This window comes from Sinohyriopsis cumingii, chromosome 3, assembly GCF_028554795.1.
Source record: "Sinohyriopsis cumingii isolate HCF-2022 chromosome 3, ASM2855479v2, whole genome shotgun sequence".
Classification (NCBI taxonomy): Eukaryota; Metazoa; Mollusca; class Bivalvia; order Unionida; family Unionidae; genus Sinohyriopsis; species Sinohyriopsis cumingii.
Window position 1 is genome coordinate 53,509,665 of NC_142963.1, and position 26,999 is coordinate 53,536,663.

A 26,999-nucleotide genomic window follows, 5' to 3' on the forward strand; every position below is an offset into this window, starting at 1 on the left:
GTGCAGAAACAAGAAATGCATATGTGCATAATATACACTCTGCTTTTTGTGGGCATATAATAACTATGCAAGGCAATATCAATTTGCTGGTGATTGTTAATGACCCAGATCCATAAATTTGAATTTGTTTGCTAAATTATATTCCACTGCATGCACGATCAAAGGTCTGGGCCAAGATCTCATTGTATCAAACACATTACAACTATGTAACATATTTGATATTTCCCATTACACAAATCAGCTATCTTAGTATTGAATCAACAATGATTTCCTGCTTCACCTCCATCTTAATGCCAGTTCATTTCAACTCTCCAAAATTTTATTATAATTAGGGGAAATTCCACACAAAAACATTGGGAAAACTATGTTCATGGACAATGAATGTCCTAAGGTGTGATGGACAGAATGATGGATGGACTGAAAATTATAAAACTATACGCCTTAGTAATATCAAAGTGGGGCATAAAAATGTGATCCACCAGATCTGGACACAGACTTGGGTTCTGCCTAAAAATAGCTGAGCACTTGACCATCCAAAACATCAGATTTATAATCCCACGCCAGCTATTGTGATATTTTTATCCATTGTCTAAAGAATCATCATACAAATTTAATAAATGTACAAGAAGGGAAGGACAAAAAAGAACATAATTATAGCAAGAATTTTTGTTTATTTGATGATTGGCAGCGGCGAAATTGCAATGCTGAGATTCACATGGCATGTAGCATTAATGCATATTTAAATATTAGGCAATAAATAGAACATCCACATACATCAAAAGATCTGGGAAACTTGCACATCCTTGTCAATCTTACAGAAAGAGCAGTACAGCTATAGGCACTTGGCAGCATGAACTAATAGTGTCCTTCAATTTGACATTTTTTTTATAATAAAAAAACTCCCATTTTTAACAGTTAGCCTGTGTGATGACTGAAAGCTTTTAAAATGTGAGATAGCGTACCAAACATGCAATGAAACAAATGCATAATGTAGAATACCTGCATCATACATGCAAGGGAAATTCACTCAGTTTTGCTCATATTACAAGGGAGAGAAATCTATTATTACAGGACATTTGAATTACCCCCCATTCTCAATATACTGATAACAAACTAGATGTATATATAGGAATGTTCAGCAGTATTTTTCTCTTCAATCTAGTTTTGGATGAAGTAAATTGCAACAAAAAAAAAATTACAACAATTAAAAAAAATATTAAAAAACCCCACACAGAAAAGAAAAACTGATATATTGTTCTTGTGTAATAATAAATATGTCCCTTTAAATAAAGGATCACTACTATTAATGTTTCCTAGGAATGCTCTCACGAGTCAAACACAACAATGAGTGTGCGAGTTCCGCAGAAGCTTTGATCACCATCCAAACTGATAAATACTTGTGATAAATTGAATACTAATTATATGTTAGCTAACTAGCATACAATTATATCTGTACATACAAAAGGCATATACACAACACACACAACAAGATAATGACATTTATCATGTGACAAGGTGGAGTCCAGACACTATAGTCAAACATAATTCAAGCCCAACAATTCAAGTCAGATTTATGGAGTCATCAATGAAATTTGGCAAGTGTGTGGATAGATCAATTAGGTCAATATGATAATGATGTTACAATTTCCATCACAATTGTTGTTGCAATTCAAGGTACAACCATATTTACAACAGCAAATTGTCAAAAGTGCAGAACCCTACCTGTGATCACATGATCTGTCACTGCACATTATTTCTGCAGATATGTTTTACATAGTTTGCTTTAAATTAAAAAAACAATAGAATGAACTACACAAACTCTGCATTGCTGCAATTTGGAGGTTTACCACAATTTTTTTTAAAGCCACTTTATAAATACATGTACAATAGCTGCCACTGCACATAAATTTACCTTGTTAATCAAATAACATCTTGGATAATTCAAACCATCATAGCTGAAAACATGGTAACTTATCAACTGAGATGACTTTCCAAAATTCTAGCAACTTTGTCTTCAAGTCGGAGCTTACAAAAATGAAATTTCTTTTATTCAACCTGTGCAAATAATCACAACATGATAACATACTGTATATATATTCACTGCAAACAAGAAAATCCTGACCTGCTGTAGCATAATCCACCAGGAGATCAGAGTCTATGTTGTTTGTTCTACTGATTATCAAAAGCAAACAGCACTGTTGCAGATCTGCCCGCACATTATGCAACAGCATAATTGGGTCTGTACAGTCAGAACTTGACTTATAAGCAAGTATAGATGGTAGTGTTTTTTACATGGTTACCTTTTCCCCAATTGTTCTTCAGTGCATGACAGAGTTCTCTGCTAGTTTCCAGTGATTTCCTCATTTTGACACTATCACTCCATCAAAGTATTTTTGTGGTGGATTAGGGCATAAAAACCATGAGATATTCTGATTGGGACTGTCAGCAAAGTATATACTGGCAGTCCTGGTTCTATGTTGTTTGCAGCTGGATGCATGTTACTGACATGGAAATATGGTATTAACAAATATTTTGTCTATGTTCAAATTATGTGCTGAACACCATGATGTTGCTTATGTATTCTAGTTATACAACACTTTTATGATGGTCCAACCAAACCAGATCCATGGTGACTCAGTGGTTAGCATGGTGGACTTCTAACTGAAATAATGCCTTTTTGAATCCTATGGCTATGATGATCCTTGGGCAAGGCACTTTACTCCAATTGCCTGGGCACTAAATAACCTATTTGTGTTCCAGTGCCATAAAGTATCAAACCAATCAACACAAACCTTACTAATACATAATATAATACCAAAATTAGGAGAAACGGACACTGCCTCCAAAATGCACTAGCAACAGTGCTTGATCTGACTTCAAGAAAAGAAATATTGTGACCTGTAACTAAGCAAGATGTATTTGGACACCTTCAAAACCATAATACATTATCTTGTTTTTGTTTTCAAACTCAGACGTCATATTAACAATCTTCCATAACCTTCAACTGTTATAAAAAATATTGGTCATAATTTTTCTTTTCTGTGTTACATATTCAACATAAAATAGAAAAACAAATGTGCCAAATGTTGTAGATGTTTTTTTATATCATATCCTTTGAATTTAATGTTTACAACTAGTATAAAGATCCAAAACAAACAATCTTTTGCAAATGCAGATAATTTTGTAAATATCATTATAAGAATCCTTACTCATGTAATGCATAAAATTATGCAAGAGACAGTGTATCTATGGAATGGACACATCTTTTTTTAAATCATTTCACAAAAGCCTAAAAAATTTCAAATCTAGTAATGTCAAAATGTACAAATTCGTCTTTATAATTGACTGGTATGGTATGACAAACTCTAAACCTTTGGGCATCACATATAAAAGTGCTGGTTAAAAAAAAACAACTGAAAAAAGTCTTGTACAACAAAATCTATAACACTGCAAACAAAACTTGTTCCTTATCTAGGCCTTATCTCACTCTTTCTTCACTCCTATGGTGAAAAAGCACACATTAATATAAAAAATCCTACCTACACAAATATAAATTAATATGGAATTTTATATTAATACTATGAAGGCTTCATGCAAACCCACAGCAAACAATAAAATGAAGAAACCATCCAAAATGAATGCTAGTACACTTAAGTACAATAAATAGATTGGCATTATATTATTTACATCATGTCTTGGAAAGAGCAACATTCAGTGTTACACTGACATAAAACCAGTCTTGTGAGAGTTTATAAAACCATTTAAGTATTGCTGTGACAGAAAACCAAGTCTTGTAAATAGCACATTCAACTCACCTCTTTCTATCTGTTTCAAGCTGAATTAGCAAACCCATAACCTGGCCTGAATATCACCACCATATCCTAAAGATTCTGACATCTGATTGGTCAGTCATAATTATTTAAAATTTAAACCTTATATATTGCTGGATTTTAAACTTGAGTTTAACAGACCTTCACCAATATAATCAAATAGTTGAAAGTCCAGAATTAAGACAAATATTAAACTACAACTAAGATTACGCCTAATCAGATTGTTTCAATAGCTTTACAGTTATGGGGCGAATGTTAATCTGAAAACACGTTTGTTGCATGGTCAATTTATAAGGCTAATTTTCACTTATCCAATTTATACATAATTAGAAAGCAACTGTCCCAAAGCTTGTAATGTTAAAATAAAGCAGCACATTCAGCCCTAAGATGATACCATGTGACCAAGCAAGTCATGCAATTATATTGAGGAAATTTTATGCAATGTTGGAGTATCAAGCTTTATGGAGAAAAAAAACAAGACATATTTTTTACACTGTTATGGGTTCAAGCAATCAAAAATCTCTAAAAAATGTATTGGTTTGGGTGCATTTTCCTGTGCCATTCTTAGACCGAAATAAGGGTCTGCAGAGAAAATTAGTGAGGGAAAATATTCCTTGTCACCAACTGTCAAGAAAATAACAAGTGAATGAGGATTTAAAATTTTAAATTTGCAGCGGGTGAATATTATGGACTCCTCTTATCAACTCTATAAATGAGTGCATTTTGTTGAGTAGACACTTTTCCAGAGTGATACAATTATTAAAATCATGATGGTTTTATCAAGTAAAAAGACCAACAGCTGATTTACAGAAGGCCAGATACTGATAATTCTTTCACATGATTGTTATTGCAATTATTAATGCTCCACAAACATTCTTTTTCATGATTTATTATAACAAGTTGCAACCGCAACATTTCAAGTCCAATATCTCTCCCAGAATTCACAGTGCTACGATTAAATTTAGACATGAAGTGACATCAGATCTATACCATTATGATCAAGACATTTCAACTGGAATTCCTTGCATTTAATTTTTGGAAAAATTACAGAGAGGCAGTAACAGGACAATGGATGAGTTATGAGTTTCATTCCAACTTTTCAGGCATACAGGAATAAAAGAATTCTTTTTTAAATTCACATGCCCTCCCATGCAATTTAAGTGACATTGGAAAGGTCTGTGCTTAATACGCTACAGGAATAAATCTGTGACAATATGACATTCCTAGCATGGGCTTATATTTCTTCATATATTCAGCCCGATATATTGGTTCACAAAACTTGACAGTTAACAGTCCTATATCAATATAAAACTTGTTAGATAACAGTCCTATGTCAGTATAAAGTTTGTCAGATAACAGTCCTATGTCAGTATAAAGTTTGTCAGATAACAGTCCTATGTCAGTAGAAAATAAGTCAGTTAACAGTCTTATGTCAGTATAAAACTGAAGGTGTTGGCTGCATCATGTATACTATGATATAAATGCACACAATTACAAACACAATGATAAAACCACGTGGGTCCTCTTCATAACTAAATTAGAATAATAGTCTATTTATTTTAGTGAAAAATGGTCCACTGTCAACCTAAGGGTATTTTTTTAACCCTTTTTATTTGTTACATGTGATATAGTAAAATTCTTCATCTATATCTGTTCTTTTTTTAACAAACATGTAAAGAGTGCAACCACATTTATCTGTGATAATATTAAGGAATGATTGCTTTACCAACTGACTAGAGTCTGCCCCCAAAAATCCATTACAAAATCTCTGTTAATACTAGCACATCACTATAGTGTTACAAAGATCTTACTCACGAAATTGTCTACATAGCAAAATCTTACAATCAATTTCCCATCATACCAGTCTACACATGGTAAAAGCTTTTGATTCAGCTGTATATAATCACAGGACTTGTGGTACTAAAGATATGGATGAGAACCAGTCTAAAAATGAGTGAACATAAGAAGTAGTATATATGTGTTTATCTGACCAGGACTGGTTGATAATAAAAGCAAGATTTTAGCAAAAAAATCTTTTGAGAGCTTATCCTAGTTGCAACTGAAGAAAAAAAAAATGGGACTTTGATTTATTGATGAAATTTCAATCCTTTCCTAGACTTGAGTTTGGGAAACTCATCACTGAAATTAGCACCTGACTTTTAGGTATAGAACTGAAAACGTTTCAAACACATGTAGATCCAGAAAATGCCACAGCTCATGTGGTTTTCTCAACATAAAAATTGTCAGTAAGGATGTGTCTAAACTGATAAATATAGATTTGATCACAAGCTAATCTTCAGAAATTTAAAGCTTTGAAATTTTACTATCATGATGTTTGCATAGGTTTACTATGGGAGTTGTATTAGTATCACAAGTCGTACAATCACCAACACAAAACATTACAATCGAGCTTATGTAATAAACAAATTGGTATGAACTTAGACAATGAGAAAACTGTGAAATCTTCAGTCAGTCCCCATTTAACTTTGCATCTGTGATAACCAAGTCAAAGTATTTCAGTTTGATCATCAAAAAGCCCTTTGAAGGGACTGATGCTCTAATGTCCTAAATGAATTTCCAGGAATTCAAGACCACTTATAATTTTTAAACACTAAGCATTGAAATACTCTCTGAAAATCTTGGGCAATATTTTCAAATTAGTTGCTGTGGCAGCTGCATTAAATGTAAGATTAGCGCTACTTTCATATAAGACAAATTGGACATCGTTAGACTGGACTCTTGGTGACAACCCATGTTGATATGTAAATCCATTCAGGATAATTGTTGACAAGATTTTCAAATGTTTTATTGTGGTAGCCATATTTGAGGTCAGTTTGGCTCCATTATGATTCAGGACCAACTAGATATCGTAATTAGTTCTCTGATGAAAACACCATGTTGATATAACTTCCATTTAATGCCATCCCATTTAAACATGATGATACCCCGGGAAGATAGTTCTTTAAAAATATCTGCGTATTCTCTTTACTCCGATGAGTGCATATGAAAATAATATAAAATTCTAAATTGCATCTATGGGTCACTAATCAATGTTGAAAGTGCCTTCATCTGGACCAAAGTAGGCTTTACTGGAACAACCTTTCTCAGGAGTTAGCAATAACAAGACTTTCAAGATGGCTGCCATAGTGGCTATACTGGGTGCCAGACTGGCCCTATTTTCATTCACTACCAACTAAACATAATCAGTAGCCTTTTGGTGAAAACCCAGTGTTGATATGATTTTCTATCTAGAAGGAGGAATGCTATAATTTTCAAGATGGTGGCCACAGATATCAGATCGGCACAATTTTTATTTAACACCAACTACACACCATTAGAAATTTTCCAATGAAAACTCGTTGATGATATGTCTATTCAGGAGAAGCGGCAATAAAAAGATTTTCAAGATGGTTAATGTGGTGGCAATACTGAATGTCAGATTGACACCATTTTCATATAGGTCCAACTAGACATCATAATAAGTCTTTTAGTGAAAACCCCATGCTGATATAAATCATCCATTCTTGAACAGTGATAATAAGATTTTCAAGATGACCACTGTAGTGGTCATATTGGATGCCCAATCAGATATTATATGAGGCGAAAACTATGTTGGTATGACTTCCTGTTCAGGAGGAGAACCAATAAGCTTAACAAGATGACTGCCATATTGGACATCAGATCGGCCCTATTTTAAATCAGGACCAACTAGGCATCAAATGAAGTTTTTTTTTAGTGAAACCTCAATGTGTATATGACCATCAACTCAAGAAGAGCCTCAATAACAAAACTTTCAAGATGGCCAACATTCTGGCTGTACTTGATGCCTAAGCGGAACCATTTTCATTTAGGACTAACTGCACATCAGAAGAAGTCTTGTTGTGAAAACCCATTTCGATATGACATTCCATTCAGGAGTAAGATTTTAATGATAGTTGTAGTCATATTGGACATTAGATCAGCATTTAGGACCAACTAGACATCACAAGTCTTTCAGTGAAAACCCCATGTTGATATGACTATCAAGTAAAGTAGCAATAACAAGATTCACAAGATGGCTGATTTGGTGGCCATACTGGATGTCTGAGCAGCACCATTTTCATTTAGGACCAACTAGACTTTAGGATGAATGTGTGTGTGTGTGAAGTTTTATGGCAATCCTCCATGTAGGAGGAGTAGCAATAACAAACTTGTGCTAAGTGACATAAAGATCCCATAAGTTCTTGTAGCCTTTGAGCAGAAGAGCTAAAACTTCAGATTGTGTATATCCAGTATTTTCCAGCAAGAAAAGCTGTTTGAACAAACTGACCTGTTAACAATTCTCAGTCAAATGTTATTAATCAATAATCCCAGCTAACAGCTGATCAAATAGATTGTGAGACAAATGACAGCTGTTATAAAATTACATCTGTATTGCTTGTTTTAAGACCTCACTGAATCGACTCCGATGCCTGGACATTTCTATGTAATGTACAAATTTATCTTGCAATAATTGTCACACATTTTAAAAAGTAAATGAACAGTGCTGTTCAATTATGTATGCAAATTTTCATGAGAAATATATAATTTTCAATAAATTGATCACTAATGAGTAGAAGGAACATGGTACTCAATCATTCAATTATCATGCCAATATCAAGTCTGAAAGGTACATAGAGATATGTAGCAGGATTTGATGACATTTGCTTTAATCTGAGATGAAATAAACACTAAAATCTTACAAGATTATATTTTGTTATATAAAAGATGCTTAAGCAGAGAAAGTGAGAATTGAATTTGGCAAGCAAAAATCTAAGTTTTATTTGCCCATATAGAAATACGATTCCAAACAAATTCTGAAGGCCTCATTATACCTTGCTTCGTAAAGAGCACCCAAATAATATAATCATAAATACTAGTCTTCATTTTATATTTTATCATAAGTTTTAACAACCAGATGTTCAGAAATGTTGGCAAGTACAACAAAATCAGTACTTTGCTACTATGAAGTCTACACAAATTTTTATTTGCAAAATTCTAATTACTCTCTTTTTGGCTACTGTTATTGTGTTCAGCGGGAAATGGCTATTAAAAGCGAGACTACAGTTCTAGTAATCAATGTGGAAGACCAAAAATAAGAAACGAACATCTTTCAAAATCAAAATGGCCTCAAAGAGCTACACTGTCTGACATCGTTTTGCCAGAAAACATCACAGCATTATATCCCTTCTTTTTTTAAACTGCCATAAATGAATGCTTTATAAAATGTTTATAACTAAGAAAAATGGCAAACACTGAATGAAAATGATAAAATAATGGATGATGTTGAAAATATCGATACTTACAGCACATGCTGGGGATTTTCACCGGTTGGACTTTTTTGTTTTTCTCAGGGACTGGATTTAAAGACTACATTGGTTCCCCTATATGATGAGATTATATAATACACTGGACATTCCTCTGTAGCTTATCAACTATTTTCAAAACTAATTATTCATAAAGCCACAATCTTTTTTGAAGGACATAATAAAAAATTCAAACTAAACAAACAAATGTACCATTTAAAACTAATCATTACTTTAAAAAATACTGAAAAATAAAGGACCCCCCCCCCAAACAATTGTGTCTGTAAGACCAAGGCTATGCTTCAGATTTTTTCTACACATGCAGCTGCTTTCTGCTGGTGTGACTAGATTGAAGAAACAGTTCAGTGCCAGAGCTAGTACAATAGGAATGATAGTGATATGGTATGCTGCCCTTTTAGTAAGTAAATACCTCAACAGAACTGAGCCACAATGGCCAAAACAGAAACATAGATCTGTCATGTGTTTATATAAACCAGCAAGTCAAAAACAAAATATATGCTGTATCAGTCTGGTATGACCATAATTCTCCAATAATATACACTATGCCAGTCTGGTATGACTATATTTATCCCATAATATACACTATGCCAGTCTGGTATGACCATAACCATCACATAATATATACTATGCCAGATTAGTATGACCATAATTTTCCCATAATAAGCCCATCACATACTTTGACAGAATTTTAGCCGGTTTTTAGAAATGTTAAAGCTTTATCCACACATAAACCATACCCCCATTTTTTTCCAATAATATATCAGACAGGACTCATGAGATAATCATCAGAGTTTTATTCCAATCAACAATGAAACAAGGACCTTTAATCTGCCATGTTCCATAAGGATTCTTTAATGTAAGCAATCGTAAACCAAACAAACTTTTTCTCCTATCTTAATAGGTGCCAAAGTTTTGAGAAATGCAAATTAAACCAGATAAATACCTTTCTATAATGTTTGCAGAACAAATTTAACATCTGCTTTATGGCAGGAAATGTGAACTAGAGCTATAATACTGTCCCAAACATGTACTTAAGTTGGCTCTCAAATATACCATATTTGCTCAAATACCACATCCAACTGTAAAAAGTGCAGACCAATATCTGCCAACACATGATGCACTGAGCGATCAGGGTCTCTCTCAGCCACTCTTTCTGCTTACCATATGTACTTGCTTACAAGTCAAACTGCAAACAACAAAGATCCTGATCTGCCATAGTATAATGCACCTGTAGATCAGGGTCTATGTTGTTTGTTCTAATGACTACCCCTATAAAATTACACAGACCCAGATCTGCTGGCGCATTATGCAATGTCAGATCTGGGTCTGTGCAGTTGGATTTATCTTATAAGTATATACAGTATGATTTCAAGCAAATAGCATAGAGCCTGACTTACTGGTGCATTATTTATTGGCAGATATGAGTCTATGCCAATCAGTGGATGTGTGTGTTGTATACAATAATATGGAAACTCAGGATTAGAATTTACTTTGATAATCTGAACTGCTCATAATTTTAGAGCTTTTTAAAACTCAGCAGTCATAAATATCACTGATATTCAAAAAGGTCAGTTTTCATGGTTTAAAACCATACTGTATAACACAAAAGCGGAAACATTCTTTATGCACAATGAATTTGATAAAACAGAATAATTATTTACTTGTGAATGGCAAAAAGAAGAGATGGATCTACACTTTGGAGTGTTGTGGTGTAAAATAAAATAGTTTTTGGAACTTGAATAAAATTGCACAGTGTAATTCCAGAACTAAGAAATAACCTCTAGTGAAACTACGGTATGTCATTTCATTTTAAAATTTGCTTTTCTATTTGTGTAAGATCAATTGCCATTTGTCATTTAGTTGTATTAGCATCTATAATGTATAGTTACAAGAACTAATTGAAATTCAGTAAACAGTATTGCAAATCTGTGAAAATCTTTCCCATCATTACATTTGTACATTATGTGTATGACTTTAAAATGGTTTCCATAGGTATATGCAAAACAAAAACAAGCATATGCAGTGAATACATACAGGCTAAAGTAATGCAGTCCAGAAAGACACACTTAACACGTATCCATGCACTGTATGAATTCAAATACAAACAGCACAGGTCCCAATCTGTCATTACCTATTTCACCAGTAGATCAGGTTCCATGCTTTTCACTCAATATTACACAGACAAACAGTACTGAATCAGATCTTCTGGTGCATTCTGCAAACTTAGATAGATCCAAGCTTACATTTTACAGCACTGATAGAACTTTAGTAAAATGGTATTACTATGGTGGTAAGTGAAACTGTACCTTATGCATTACTTTGGCCCTGTGTATTACAAATTCCTATTTTTGTGACACTACAATTTAAATATAATGTTACTTTCTTGACCTTCTCATTTGTTTATTATGCAATGAACACAAAAATGTATAAATATTATGAACTGATTCAAACTACGTGAGACACACTGATGCAAACATCTAGTCAAAATATAAACCAACCAGTCTGATTTGGCTGATATCAATAAAGAGCTGCATAGAAGACTTTCTTGCAACTTGGTCATTTAAAAAAATAGACAAGACACAAACACACAAATTTATATCCTACATGGTCTATGTTTCTGGAATGATTAACACACTGTCATGAATATTGGAAAGCAAACATAAACTAAAACTAGGATAACTTCTACTTCATTCACACTAAAATAAATATTAATAAATTAAATAATACAAAAATTGCTAACTGATCCAAGTCTTCTAGTTTCCTGACTTTCATACTGACTTAGTTTGATGGACTAATTAATTGAATTCATCACTACATTGAAAGCCTTGTTACTGTGGTATCTCACTATAAAATTTCTTGGCAAAACACAACTTCTCATTGTAACAAAGGTCTTCAGTAAAGTATGGCTCATTATGTAACACATGCCCTCAATAAAATACAACTCCTCCTCCTGTAACATAGTTCAAGCACAGGCCACTTTGAATTGGCTTAATTCAGTTCTATAATAGTTATTTGTTTCATTTCAACTAATTTTAGTTCTTGGCTGGTGAGAACCATTATAACATGGTTACACATCGTAAAATACCATTACGTTCTGTGTACAATGCATCATATTATGACACATACTCATAAAAAAAACATTATAATGAAAAAGTTCTGTATTGGTGTTCATTCCCTTATCCCAGCCTGCCTTTTGTGAAAACTTGTTCATTGCATAACAAGCATTTGGCGATTGATCTACCACAATTAAAGATCAATATTGCCATCAATGACTAGATTTTTCCGACTAATTTTTACCACAGGTTTTGAACAGATCCTTTCTCTTAATGGTTACAATGATAGTTTCAGGAGTCCAAGATTTGCATAGTGTAACATATTACAATGAAACCTGTCAATAATGGACAATCAAGTGACTATTAAATTTTGTCCTTTATTGAGAGGTGTCCACTGCATACAGGCTGAATAATACCAGGAAATGGGTTTCTTATACATTGCCCAGTATAAGACATTGTGTTTTTATTTAAGGGGTTTGTTACAAAAAGTTTACTGAACTTTTTATTGTTTTTCAATTATGAACTGAAGATCACAGAAATGATGCATTGTAAATTATGTCTCTTCACAGACATAGTTTCATCCAACTGAATCAGGCAACAGAAATTAATACATTTACTGAAATGGTAATCCAAAAAAGTTAAACTTTTGAAGAAAACTGATTTCTACATTTGGAAAGTTGCTTTTTGTTTAACAAAACAGTGAAGTCTCAATCTTTTTAAAAAATATTCAGTTTGTGCATGTGTTTAATATATCCAGTAATCATTACAATATTTCTCCTATTAGAAGTGCAAGGGCCCACTGTAAGAATTATTTGAAAATGGGGATGCAATATACCATCAAACATGGCTTTCTTAAACACATGTTCATGGAACAAGAATATATAAAATCTGATCAAAATACAGAACTTAAATAACATGTAACACCATGTATGCCTTCAACATTCTTTGTGGGGAATAAAAAGGCCATATTTGTGTAAAAGTGAGGGGATCGATTTACTCTCAGGTAAGGGCCTGAGAGGAATAGATAGCATTTTATCTAGACCTTTTCGTAATTCCAATATTCTTTAGATTCAGCCCAAAACAATGACTAAGATCACTGTTAATACAATAAAAATATACTGAAATGTGTGTATCCTAAGCTTCTATTCTGAAATACTGTAAGCTCATATGGACTACATAAGCTCTTTGCTTATCTGGAGAGTACATGATATTCTTAGTTTTAAAAGCATTTGGAACCAACTGCATTTTAAATATTGACTGATTCAATTTGCTTAGAATGAAAGGAAACAATATCTGGTGGCTAGTTTGAATGTAAAATTTACAAATTATTTACAAAAATGTAATCAAATATCAAGAATACCATAAACCAAATGCAAAAGTCTTTGTCACATTCAGATGAAGCAAACTAGAAAACCCTTTTATAATACAGAACCATAAATGTATAGGAGATGAAAAATAAAAATAGGTTACCTACCTTGGAATAAAAATTGGAAATAGACAAATGACTAATACTAGCTTGTTACAAGGCACAGCACACATCTGAAGCAATTAGAGTCAACATTCATTAACACAATATGCATTACAATGGAATATTTCAGTTCCAAAAGAAAAATGACAGAAACAAAGATAAATCTTATCTTTATATTAAAATATTATGATTCTGACTGACAATAATTTCCCAGTAACAAGCAAACACATTTCCTTCTACTTTATTATTCTTTACAATGACATTGTCATTCCACATAACATCTTATCTTTATATTAAAATATTATGATTCTGACTGACAATAATTTCCCAGTAACAAGCAAACACATTTCCTTCTACTTTATTATTCTTTACAATGACATTGTCATTCCACATAACTTTACTGTCACAAATAATAAACAGATGACAACATGTAAACATTTTTAGAAATATGCATTTTAGCTGTAGGAAAATACATATATGAGATTTAAAAATAGGTACAATATTATTTATATGAAGAACAGATTTATATTTTGACTCAATCTTCATATGTTGGTTTGATAAAGAAGATAGCTCATCTTTAATTAACTGAAGGCATGGTCTTTATACTGACAGACTCAATACTACAATAAATGTCTGGAAACAAATGTGGTCATTGTTAAAAACGCTGACAGTATTTCAAAGGTCTGAAAATAAATGTTATTTACATGTCAAGGTGTTCAATACTTTTCTTACATCATGTAGTATCATATCGACTGCACTCTGCAAATTCTTTTTTTTCTTCTGAGAAAGGACACAGTTTATTGCAAACAGGTAACATGGAGTTTGTTAGGCAAGCATACATTTTAATGCAGGACAAAGCAATGGAATTGTTTTTGCATGATAGTTTTAAGAAAAAAAGACAACTATTAATTGCATAAAAAGTTTGGAAGACTTCAAAATTATTTCCAAGCCTTTTAATGACTAAGAATGCCAATTAAGCATTTGTCAAATAATCTTTACCTAATAGTTCATATTTAGTATTTAGAAACGTTTTCCAAAATTTTTGAGTCTGAATAAAAAATGTAATTACCATCACTGGCAATATGCTAAATGCAAGAATTTTAAATTTCCTACAGTTTTATATATTAAATTAAAAAAGAAATAAAAAATATGAATTTTACAGATATTTCTATGTCAAAGTCAAAAGCAAGTGAACTATTATTACATTCAGCACCTGTGTAACTATAGGAAACAAAACGTACTATACTATTTCAGGTCAAAAAATAATGACAAGATGATAAAAACTGTATAAAATCTTACAACAAAGCAAAATTGTCATTGAATAAAATAAGACTAAATGTAAAATTGGAAAGCACCCTTGTTATCATGTGGGTATCTAGAATCACGGTTGACATACAACACAGTATGCAAGTCACATGAATATTGAGAAATTATGTGCATTTGATACAAAATGGATCTCAAATGCTAAAATGGCACATTTCTTCACAACAACTGCTAAATAGCACCGAATAATCTATAGAACTTGTGGAATCTTGTAATAATTTGAATATAAACTTTAAAGCAGGACACAATTATCAAATTACATTTAGACAATAAACTTGTACCCCCCCTACACACGGTGATTCATGTTTAAATATGTAATAGAACTCAGCACAGAAAAGAGCGCCTTTCAAGTGCGGAGGCTTTTCAGCTTGATAAGCCTTGAAACCAGGGCGTACGATTAAATCTTCTTGGTGTCAAATATCAACATAATAAAATTTGCAGTTGCAGAAATTCACTATCATATAAAGATCCAGCCTCTTATTCTTCCTTTTCTATTTCAAAGTATTCTACTTTCTCCCAGGATCTTTTTCCGCCAAACAGATTTGTACTTATTGATATACCTTTCTATTACTCAATTATGAATTCTTTATCGTAGGCTCAGCTGGTCACTGCTGATTTCATTTTTCACTGCCAAATTTTGTTTGATTACAACTCTCAACATTTTTTCCTTTCAAATAAAGGCGATATTCGACATCACAGAAAGTATGAAAATGAAGGTTAGGTCTCATATGGTCAGTATGTTTTTTGCATTCCTTGATTAATTTCCTCTGGAAATGTGATCATGAAACCCTGTCCTATTAATTCTTTCACTCATCATTCAAATTAAAGATTTCATATTTATTAAAGTGAAAAATGTCACTCCGAACAATCTCTTACTTACAAGAACACACCTTTAAAAAACATTATATCTTTTATCTGAGACTCTACAAAAACAATAAGTAGGTCAGGAATGCCAAAGGTCAAACTTTTCTATTGGTACCTCTCAGACAGTTAGTTATTCTCAGTTCTAATTAGACTGGGTGATAATGAAACATCAAATATAAGACATTTAATTATATATATATAAAAGAGTAGTTATCTGAGGAAAAGACTAGTAGCTAATTTGTTTTTAACTGGAAACATTGTGACAAAAAAAAGCTTATGGCAAAACAAAACTTAGAAGAACCAATTTGGAAGCAGCACATATGATGCAAAATTACTCATTTTATTTCATTGCAAAAACCTTAAATCAAACCTCTAACAATAAATAAATAAAACAAAAATCAAACAAGCTGGCAGAATTGCATAATATATCGAAACATAATATTTACTCATGACAATTTCATACCTATATTCATTTTATTAATAAATTACTCAGTTAAAAGTCTTACCTCTCTAAATAAAACTAATAACTAAAAAAAACTCATTCAAAAATGGGATGAAAAGAAATGATTTTTAAGTTTATCAATTATGTACCCTACATGTCAAATGAACTTTCTCGTTCCTCACAAGTAGACGTACGTTGTAGGGTCAAGCACGACTGATTATAACTTTAAAAAACAGCAATGTTTATGATATTTTCTCAATTATTTCCCATCATTCTACTCCATAGATAAAAACATTTCCATGAGTTGAAACATATATCCAAAATAAAGATAGTGTTTCTTATGAATAAATAAAAAGATGAGTTTGTTAGAACAATAAAAACAATATTTACTGCATAAAGTACACATTTTTATTACTTAAGCTTGCAAACGCACAATAAATATGAAGTGATATGTTCCCATCATCATAAAACCTTTCCAAATAAAGCATAGATTGACATGAGAGCAATTAGGTCAAAAGGTCAAAGGTTTCTGCATAGAGGTCATGGGCAAAGCTGATCTGTCCCTTAAGACTACCCAGCATCCTCCTGTGTTCCACACCCAGCTCTCGCAGACTAGAAATACTCATAAGAAGGCGGGGAAAGAGTCCTGTCTCCTCGGGATGGCTGGCACTGACTTGATTTTGCAATGCTTGGATTAATAACTCCTGTAGCTTACTCACTTTATCACGATTTTTCAGCCCTTGCCGATCTAAAAAAGAAAAAAAGTGTCATAATCTTCTTCCATTAATGTGCTGGGTTCCTCTGGAGCATACATGCACCTATCTAGATGGGCATTTCCAATACGATGTTTCAAACTAATTTTTGACCATGGTTATTGGATAGAATGCAAAAGCAAAATTGTGATTTCTTAAAATTCTCAGATCTTATTTGTGAAAATGGGAGAACTGATATGTAACTTTTACAATACTACCAGTGAAAATGTATAACCATTTATTTCTGAAACCACATGTTAGTTATGCAAGAAAATATCAGAAGTCAAATCAGTTAATACATCTTCATACCACAGTGCAATAAATATAATACTGGGTGAAAGTCACAGACTTTGAGAACATTTGGAGTGATAGCAGTACATAATTCATGCATCAGTTAATTCTCTAATTAACCACTGTAGACAGAACTCACATGAAAAACATGCAGAATGCAGTACACTTAGTTCACATTTACAATATTCCCTTAACCTGCCAGGATAACATATCACAGCAAACTATAATACAGAAGGTTTACCACTGAATATATTTAGTCCTACTTCCAACTGCCTTAGTCACAATGGGACTTCTGATTATATAGGTCAAGCAGAGATGAATCTATGTAAGCGTAAATACAAATACTTAACTCATGTTAATAAAGCATAACATGGAGCTCACAGTGACCTTTTTGGGCACTGTAGTACTATAAATGCATTATCAATTTTCATTACTGGAATATAAATAATATTCAAGAAATTAACTTTTAACAAAAAATTTTAACAAAGTCACCTGGCATGAAATATTGATCGCAGAGACTTCTATAAACAAAACTAATTTTGAATTTATTAAAGATGCATCCACTCACCAAGTTTCACAATTCTTGGAAGGACAGTATGCATGTAACATGCCAAAAACTATTCTGATATTAGCTAAATGCAAAACTTACCCACAGTCAGTAAAAGATTAAATATAAGTCACATTGAGCCTCTTTTGTTGAAATAGTGTTGTAGTAATTGAGATTTATATGATCATCAATTTCAAATTTACTGCAAGAACAATTCTGAGATATGAACAAATAAAACATTTACTCCAAGTCAACATAAAACATGGTTGATACTGACTACTGAAAGATTGGGGTAGTCCTTATAAAGACACGTCACCAAGTTTCATAATTTTATATAAGATAGTATAAATAAAGCAATCTAACAATGTGTGGTTATGAGCCAAATATAACAACTTAACCTAAGCAAAATGAGAAACATGGGTCACGGTGACCCTTTTCAGCTGAGTGTGGTACTAAAAATGATATATAAATTGACCTAGTTTAAAGGGGTAAAGCAATAACAGTAAAAAAAAAGTACAATTAACTTTAAATCCATGAAATGTGAATCATGGGTCACAGTGACATACTATTATGATGAAGGTGTCACATGTATCAAGATACATCCTCATGCCATGTTTTATGATGGCAGATATAGCAGTATTGTACAACAATGTGGTTATGAGCTAAATGCAGTAATACATGCCAGTAAAAGAGGAAATATAGGTCACAATAAGCCTCTTTTCTTGTAAGAAAATGGTACATAGAGGAATGCATAGCATCATCTAGTTTGATGATTTTGGCACAACCAATCATCTGCTTGATGATTCTGGCACAACCAATCATCTGTCTTGATGATTCTGGTACAAACAGTGCTTGAGACAGAAACCAAGGCAGTGAAGCATGAAGTATGGGTAGCACTGACCAACTTATATGATGAAAAAGTACTCATTAAATACATCCACTCACCAAATTTCATCATCTAAGTATAACAGCATGCATACAGGATCCTAAAACAAAACTATCTGGTGTTTGAGCTAAATCCCAATTATGCATCTTAAGAAAGTGAAATGTGAAATGAAAGTCAGTTACTTTTTTTGCATCAAGGATGAGGTACAGATAGAGATGAATACAATCATCCAGTTTGATGTTTCTAGCATAAACAGAGCATGATAAGTAAACCTCACATACCATATTAAGTGAAGCACTCATCAGATGCATCTCTTCATGAACTTCCATGAAATCCAGGTGAAACATTTTATATCTAACGGGTCCTAAAATCCTATTTGGTCATGAGCTAAATGCAAACATCACCTAAACCAGTAAATGCATGAAATATATGCCAGCGACCTACATATGTGATGAGGGCGTAGCACTCATCAATCAGGGTTCATAGTGAACTCTGAATGATAAATTCAAAGACTTTTCCCAAACTTTCAAAGACCACAAACACAGATTTCCAAAACTTATTTTTGCTAAAATTTTGTATTCAGGTTACATGAGAAAACAACGAATGCAAAATACTACAATATTGTTTAATGATGAAGTTCAAACTATTTAATTTCCTAAAATTGCTTTATAATGATCTGGAAGATAGGTTTACATTTATTGTTATTTCAGAAATATGTAACTTATGCCTCAGATTTAACACAAAATAAATTGTTCTCTTAACAGACATCAGCACTGCTTTAAATGCATTACTACAGTTGCTGTTTTTTCTCTTCAATCATTTTGGAAAGAAAAGCCACTGCTGTTAACTTTTCCTCTGCTCTTCTTCTAAGAGGGTTTGACAAGCACATTGAGTCCTTTTAACTCTGCTTCTTCTGCCTTCTGAACAGAGGAAGCATGTAGGCTGGCAACGTCAGCTTCAAGAGGCAGCTTTTTGGCTTAAGTTCTTCCACTTCATCATGGCTAACTCTTATTTCTTTCCTTTTCTGATTTTCTTACCCAGATAGGCAGGGTACTTCTGTCTTGCAGATGAGGCATATGTCATCATTTCACTGCTAATGATTATTTCCAAAGGTCCACCTGCTTTTCTCATTGTGTCAATGATTAGCCTTTGAGCTCTGAGGCTTTCTCTGTTGAGGTTCTCAACAGATACCTGTTTATTGACAGAAAATACTCTCTCTACTGTTGCCTGCCTATGTGACAACAACATTTTCTGGAGAACATTCCAAAGTTCAACATATTCCTTTCTATTGGAAAGGATGGAATAAAACACTTCATCAAGGCTGTCATCTGTTCTATTGAAGCATTTCAAGGGATGATTGTCCGATTGGATAACTTCATTCACTCATTTTCCATACTGAGTCAATATTAAATCACACTGGGACTCTACTTCTCTTCTTGCCTCACACATAATTCTGAGGACCCTGCAGAGTTTTGCTTCTCCCTTTTCCTTATCTGACAATGTACAAAATGCTTTTTATTTACATGTTTCATCCTCTTTCAGCCATTCCTTGTATTTCTCTTGTTCAAGCCAGATATCATTGAAAGAGCAAAGACCTGGCATTTTGAAACATGAGGTGAAACAAAACTGAAGATGCAAAGCGACTGAACAAATTTTGAATCCTTAAGCTGTGTTACTTTTGCGCATTTTCTACATAGAGTGCTTGTTCAATGCAACCAAAATTCAATTGGCTGAACAATGTTGTTAAAAAAAAATTTGTGAATTAGTGTAATGAACTTTCTGACTGACCAAAGCTGATGGACTTGTCCAATCAAATTGAATGATCCATCAAAAGAAAGAAACCAGGAAAACTGACTACATCCAGATCTAATGACCTTAGGCAATTTTATTTGTGATTATACTACTACTACTACTACTACTACTACTACTACTACTAATGATTTTGTATAGCACCTAATCTTTAGCTCTAAGCACTTTACATTAGATAACACCTAAAAACATATATAATGATATGATTACGAAAAACAAACACCATGAAATTAGAAGAAAAAAAATGTGCTGAAAATAGTTATGGTGCTGACTTACTTTGATGAAGGGTGTAGCCGGTTTGCTTTAATAAAGAGTGTATGTGTCACTGAAGTCACTGCCAAGGCCAACTTTGGATGGCCAAACAAATGCTCATTTGTTATTGTGGCGCAATGAAACTGAATGGGTCATCAAAAGAAAGAAACCAGGAAAACTCAACTATAGTCTGACTATACATTCCTGTTTGTTTGTACCCCCTATCGATTTCAGTAACAATAACATTTAATGTGATAAAAAGTGAACAGAACTAAGTCAATTGAATCACTGAGTTATAATTATACCCTGACTGTGACCAGAATGGCACTAATGCTGGCATCCCCTGCACCTTTCATGCTTAACGGACATACTAACATGGTGCCAAATTACGTACACTATAAGCTACTTTATTTCCATCAGACAACATGATGACGTAGTTCATCCTATTCAGTAACTGCCAGATAATTCCGTAAATTACCAAAATGTTGAGAGCTTGGAATTATATCCCTTTGTACAAATGAACACAGAAATAAAACCGCTTGTTAAATTCACGTGAAATGCAAATTTGTTGTTGTCGTTCTTTTCCTTTGCTTGATTTGACATTGTAAATATCAGAACCAGATGACATATGTATGTACATCTCTAGTCATGCACAAACCCCTTTGCTGAAAATGGACTTGTCCAGAAACTGGAAGTAGATCTCAAGCATGTCCATCTATTATACTGAAAACTTCCATAAAGCATGAAATGTGCAGATGATGATGGTGTTATGGCCACTCTACTCACAGTCAGGTTAGAAATGATAAATCAACGAATGAATTGACTAAGTTCCTTGCACTTTTTATCACATTAAAGGTTTTCATTATTTAAATTGGTAGTGGGGTATAAACAAATGGGTTGGTATAGCCAGACTATACATCCAAATCTAACAACCGTGGACAATTTTATTTGTGATTATAGAAAGAAATTAAATTTTGGGGGTTTATTTCAATTTTCAAAGACTTTTAAAGACCTCAGCGTAATCTGCTCGATTTTCCCCAAACTTTCATGGCCGTGAAACTGCTACCTCATTTTTCCCGACTCTCAAAGACCTTCAAGGACTGTATGAATCCTGTCAATATACATTTACTGACCAGGTCCCATGATTCCAGGTGAGGTATATCAGTATTCATACCGAGTGCTTAACACCTGAGCTAAATGCTGAAACTTAACCTAGAACCTGATGTACATACCTATCCGATCTCACCCATGTGTACACACCAGCAAGGTACTTACGCTCCTCTTCTGACAATCGTATACTCATTATTCCCACTATGAAAACAAAGTCATTTGGACAGCGTTCTTTTGCATACCAAGGCCCAGCAACGTGGAATGAATTGCCCACTGAACTTAGACACAAAGACACAGTGATCACATTCAAGAGTGCTCTCAAAACTCACTTATTTCGACTGCAAGAACAAACTTAAAGACCTAATAATGTTTCCTACCTGAAATATTCTCAGCATGTTTTTTATTTTTTAATGTTTTTCTAATTTCATGGTGTTTGTTTTTGTAATATTATATGTTTTTTATCTTATAGGTTTGTCTAATGTTGTAAAGCACTTAGAGCTTCTAAAGATTAGGTACTATACAAAGTCCTCATTATTATTATTATTACATATTTTGTTATATTAATTTAGTCCCCTCTTCTAGGATAAGTGCTATGAAACCCACTCAAAACTGTTGCCTATGACCCAGGAATATATGACTGGCTGACATTCAATGAGTGTATACATATGCATTTCTCTTTTTTATAGTGGTAAAATAAGGATATGTTGAACATTGTCCCTCATAATCCAAGCCTTGTATTCTCAATACTTTTTGAGCAAGGCACTCAAATGTAAATTCCAAACTTCACAATCAGATGATGTAATTAAGAGTATTCCTATATGACTAAAATTAAGTATCATATATAATGCTTTAAGAATACTTGCAGCTCTTGGCCTGTCAATCACTTAAAATCTTCATTGTCTATTTTTGTAGCCTAGGTGTCAAGCCAAATCCTAATTAACCCATGCAATAGCTCCTCCTAAATGAAGGCCTAATATCACAGTGGCCTGAACGGCAACATACTTTACTTTGTACCACTGGTTTTATCCATGCTTTCAAATCATGCAATATTAAATAATCATCCAAAGTTTGTGCTTTGTTTATGTTTACCAGTTGGGGCCCCAAGCGGCCGAGTGGTCTAAAGTGCTCACTGTTATGGATTATGAACCACATTTCCACATTCTGATAAGTTTTGCCACTCTAAACAAAATCATGGTGACAGCATGTCCTCTTGACCTGGGGGTTCAGAACTACTGATTTACCAGTAATTCTCATTTGTTATTGATGGGTCCCATGACCCACCAATCCCATGAATTTATGATAAAGTTAGATCAGGCCTAAAATCATCCATCAGTATCAGTATAGGTTGAACAAACTTTTATCAGCCATTGGCTTTAATCAGAATAAAAATACTGAAATTGTCAGATTTTTCTAAACTTTTATCTCTCTAACAGGTGAACCCTAATATCATGTCCACAGCTGACATTATTCATCGAAGTCGACTTAACTTTCATGAGTAATTATCTACTGACCAACAGATGAGCAAGTTAAATTACTATCAATTAATTGGAACATTTTACATGTATACAAAACAAGGATAATTTTTCCTATGGACTTATGTCTGAAACTGCCTGAATGGTGTGGATTTGGCATTTGGCCAGCAATGATCAAAGAAATTGTAGTCAATTAATTGGTATTTTCACTGCAAAAAAAACCACTTTTAACATTTCTGACTTTATCATTCTGAGGAAATTGGAGCTAAGTGACTTTCTCAAGTATATACCAGGGGCCCCAAGTGGCCGAGTGGTCTAACGCGCTCTCCATTACGGATCACTGTCATCTCACTTCTGTCTGCATGGGTTTGAGTCTCGGGTTCAGCCAATGTGGGTATGTGAGAAAGCTTGCCAGTAGCTTCTCGTGGGTCGGTGGTTCTTTCCGGGGTTTTCTCGGGTTCTTCCTACACCATTAACCATTTAAGCCCCGATCCCGTCTGTAGGCGTGATCCGGTTTCTGCATTCAATGGCCGATCCTGCCTGTAGTCGTGATTTTTTTACTGCATTCAATGGCTGAACCCGTCTCCAAGCGTGATGAATGTGTGTTAGATTCGATGTCTCTGATTGGTTAGAAATGGGTTTATTCCAAGAACTAACAACTATTAAACCAATCAGAAATGATTTTACTTTCATTTGTGGAAATTTGAATTGTTCAGAAGCTAAGGGCTCCTGTTTTGAAAGCGGTTTAACTACACGTGTTCTGGTCATGAAAAATCGTAAATGATGGTGGACGTAAGAGTGATTTTTGATGAGAGCAAAAATGAGGAGTTTCTCGGGTTTGATCTTGAAAATACTGAGCAAGCTGAGGAAAGATATGTTCGGCAGTTGGATATTTTGTGAGATTTCGATTCGGACATAGAAGTTTCTGAGATTGAATCGTCCGAAGATGAGGATGCTGACAGCGATGATGATCGAGTTCTTGCGGGTAAACGTTGCACATAATTTTGTAAATTCTGTATAAATAAGTCATGAAAGACTTGGACAAATGGGGGAAAAAAATACATCACTGTGTAGACAAATTCATTTGCAATAAATGGTGAAACTTTCTTGGATTTTAATTGGATATAAGCAGAGAAATTAAGGTAAGAGTGAATGCATGTGCACAATGTTTACAAAATTTTTCAAACAGGTAAAAACTCTGGGGCACATGCAGCTAGACACAGCTTAGCGCTGCTGGGGCATAGCAGCAGTGATACTGATAACGGGTTGGGGGCTGAATGAGTTAATACTGGCCGCCATGTATAGCCTATCGTGTGCTGAAAAATGGCGTTAAACCCTACAACAACAACAAGTATATACCAAGGCAATCGACCTTGGCTGGCCTCGGTGGGGATCACACCTGCAAACTTTGAATTACAAATCAGATTCAGACACTCTGCAAACTGCACTACTGTGACTTCCTAATAAACACTAAAAATTTTGAAGAATCTGATTAAGAAGAATGGAATTTGTCAACATACTTCGTTCTTACAACACTGGGATGCAATATCTTACCTGGAGATATTAAAACGAGGGCACTAAACAAGGCTTTTTCAGCATCATCCAGTTTGAAGGTGTTGAATCGTACACACAGGTTGAACATCAGTTCTACAAAGTGTTCACCAAGGGGAAAACCTCTCTTCATGTCTTCTCTCTTGACTAGTGATCCATGGCCTTGTAGAAAGATCGTGTTGGTATCTCCATCAATAAATTGAGCATGGACAACACAACCAACCTGTGAATGATATGGAGAAACATTTTTTTCATAAACAAATTTATTATTGTGAAAATGGTTGAGCTGTAAGGTCCAATCTTGTTAATCCAACATCAAAAAACAATGTTAACTAATTTTTAAAAATAAAACTAATTTTAATTACGCAATACTTACCCATTGCTATTGCACAGCTTTAACTTTATTAGGTTGTTGTTGTTGTTGTTGTTGTTGGGTTTAACGCCATATTTCAGCACATGATAGGCTATGCATGGCGGCCAGTATTAATGGTGGAGGAAGAACCCGGAAAAACCCCGGGAAGAACCACCGACCCACGAGAAGCTACTGGCAAGCTTTCTCACATACCCACATTGGCTGAATCCTAGACTCGAACCCACGCAGACAGAGGTGAGATGGCAGTGATCCGTAACGAAGAGCGCTTTAGACCACTCGGCCACTCGGGGCCCCACTTTATTAGGTCAATAAGATGCAGTTTACTCATGCACCTCACATGACCATGAGCAGAAATCTTTTCATTAGACAACATTAAGCCATGATATCAGAGCCAGGTGGGAGGCAGGTAGTCCTCAATAGTGACGGGTAAGTATTGTATTACTAAAATTAATTTTACCCACCCCAAAAAACTACAATTTAGTACCTGTGATAACTTAGCCATTGCTGTTGTTGTTGTTGTAGGGTTTAACGCCATTTTTCAGCACAAGATAGGCTATACATGGTGGCCAGTATTAATGGTGGAGGAAGAACTCGGAAAAGCCTGGAAAGAACCACCGACCCACGAGAATTTAGCCATTGCTATTGCACAGCTAAATTCAGCGGGTAGGCTTAGGTGTTGTTAAACCAATCAAAAACAGAAAATTGGAGTGTAATCAGTGTTTGAGGGAGAGATCCACGTTACAACCTGTTGGTGTCCTTCTGTGCCATATGTTGTGCAGCAACTACAGGTCCCAGAGAAAAAATGCCTGGACTTTGTTGTGTCAGCAAAAGGATGTAGAAGGAGAAGGTTGTATGGGATTGCCAAAGTGTTTCCTTAATGATTTCTTCCAAGGAAGAATGATTTGGAGTGGATCATGAGGCAGTGATAGTTCAAACCACATGGGGCTTTTAGTTTCATAAAATAGGTCTCTATCAGTAAGGGAATGATAAGCCTGTTGATTGTGGTGACAATCTACTGTGAGATAAGCGAGGCCAAAATGTCAACTTAGCTCATAATAAGAAGTAAACGACATTTCCTACTCTTTCTCATTTCTTTCAAGGCATTTAGAAATATAGTACTTTAACTAGGTATATAAGCCTATCTTGATCATCTATCTCCAGCACAGATTCATCTCAGACTGGGAATCTATACCAATAACAAAGATAACTGATTACTGTCTAAAAATCTGAGCTGACAAATGATTTGTAATTGCCACTGAACCTGAGACAGCCAGTGTCAACATAATATGCACAGATGCCAAACCGAAGCTCTCCTATTCTGAATGTTGCAACTGGTAATCTGGTCTCAAAAACTTTTTCTGAAAGATATATTGCTTGAAAAGTTGGAGAATGTTATGCTGATGTGTAGGGAGCCCATTTTACGACAGAATATCCCTAGGTTGATTTATTTACAGCTATAAAACACCGTTGAACCTCAATCATTGCCCCAGCTGGGTTATGAGAATGATATGAGCAGTGGAAGTTCTGACTGTAGAAGTTCAGACAGCATTCAGAACTGAAGGAAGGCATATGTGAACACAGGATCCCACTGGAAGCTGAATGCATCCACCGTTCCTCACCTCTCAACAGGG

At 34.1% G+C, this 26,999-nt stretch overlaps 1 protein-coding gene across 5 annotated transcripts in view; it reads right to left on the reverse strand.

The window, feature by feature from the left end:
* Window positions 1-651: 651 nt before the first annotated feature.
* LOC149802874 (nuclear receptor subfamily 1 group D member 2-like) overlaps window positions 652-26,999 on the reverse strand; it is a 179,130-nt gene continuing 152,782 nt past the window's right edge. For all 5 annotated transcript variants that reach the window (XM_089952322.1, XM_089952321.1, XM_089952323.1 and 2 more), the window contains 2 exons: window positions 24,999-25,218; window positions 652-17,073 (listed from right to left, as the gene is read on the reverse strand). In XM_089952322.1, coding sequence (XP_089808448.1) covers window positions 16,832-17,073; window positions 24,999-25,218 — 462 coding nt within the window. In that variant the 3' untranslated portion in view covers window positions 652-16,831. The remainder of the gene's footprint in view (window positions 17,074-24,998; window positions 25,219-26,999) is intronic.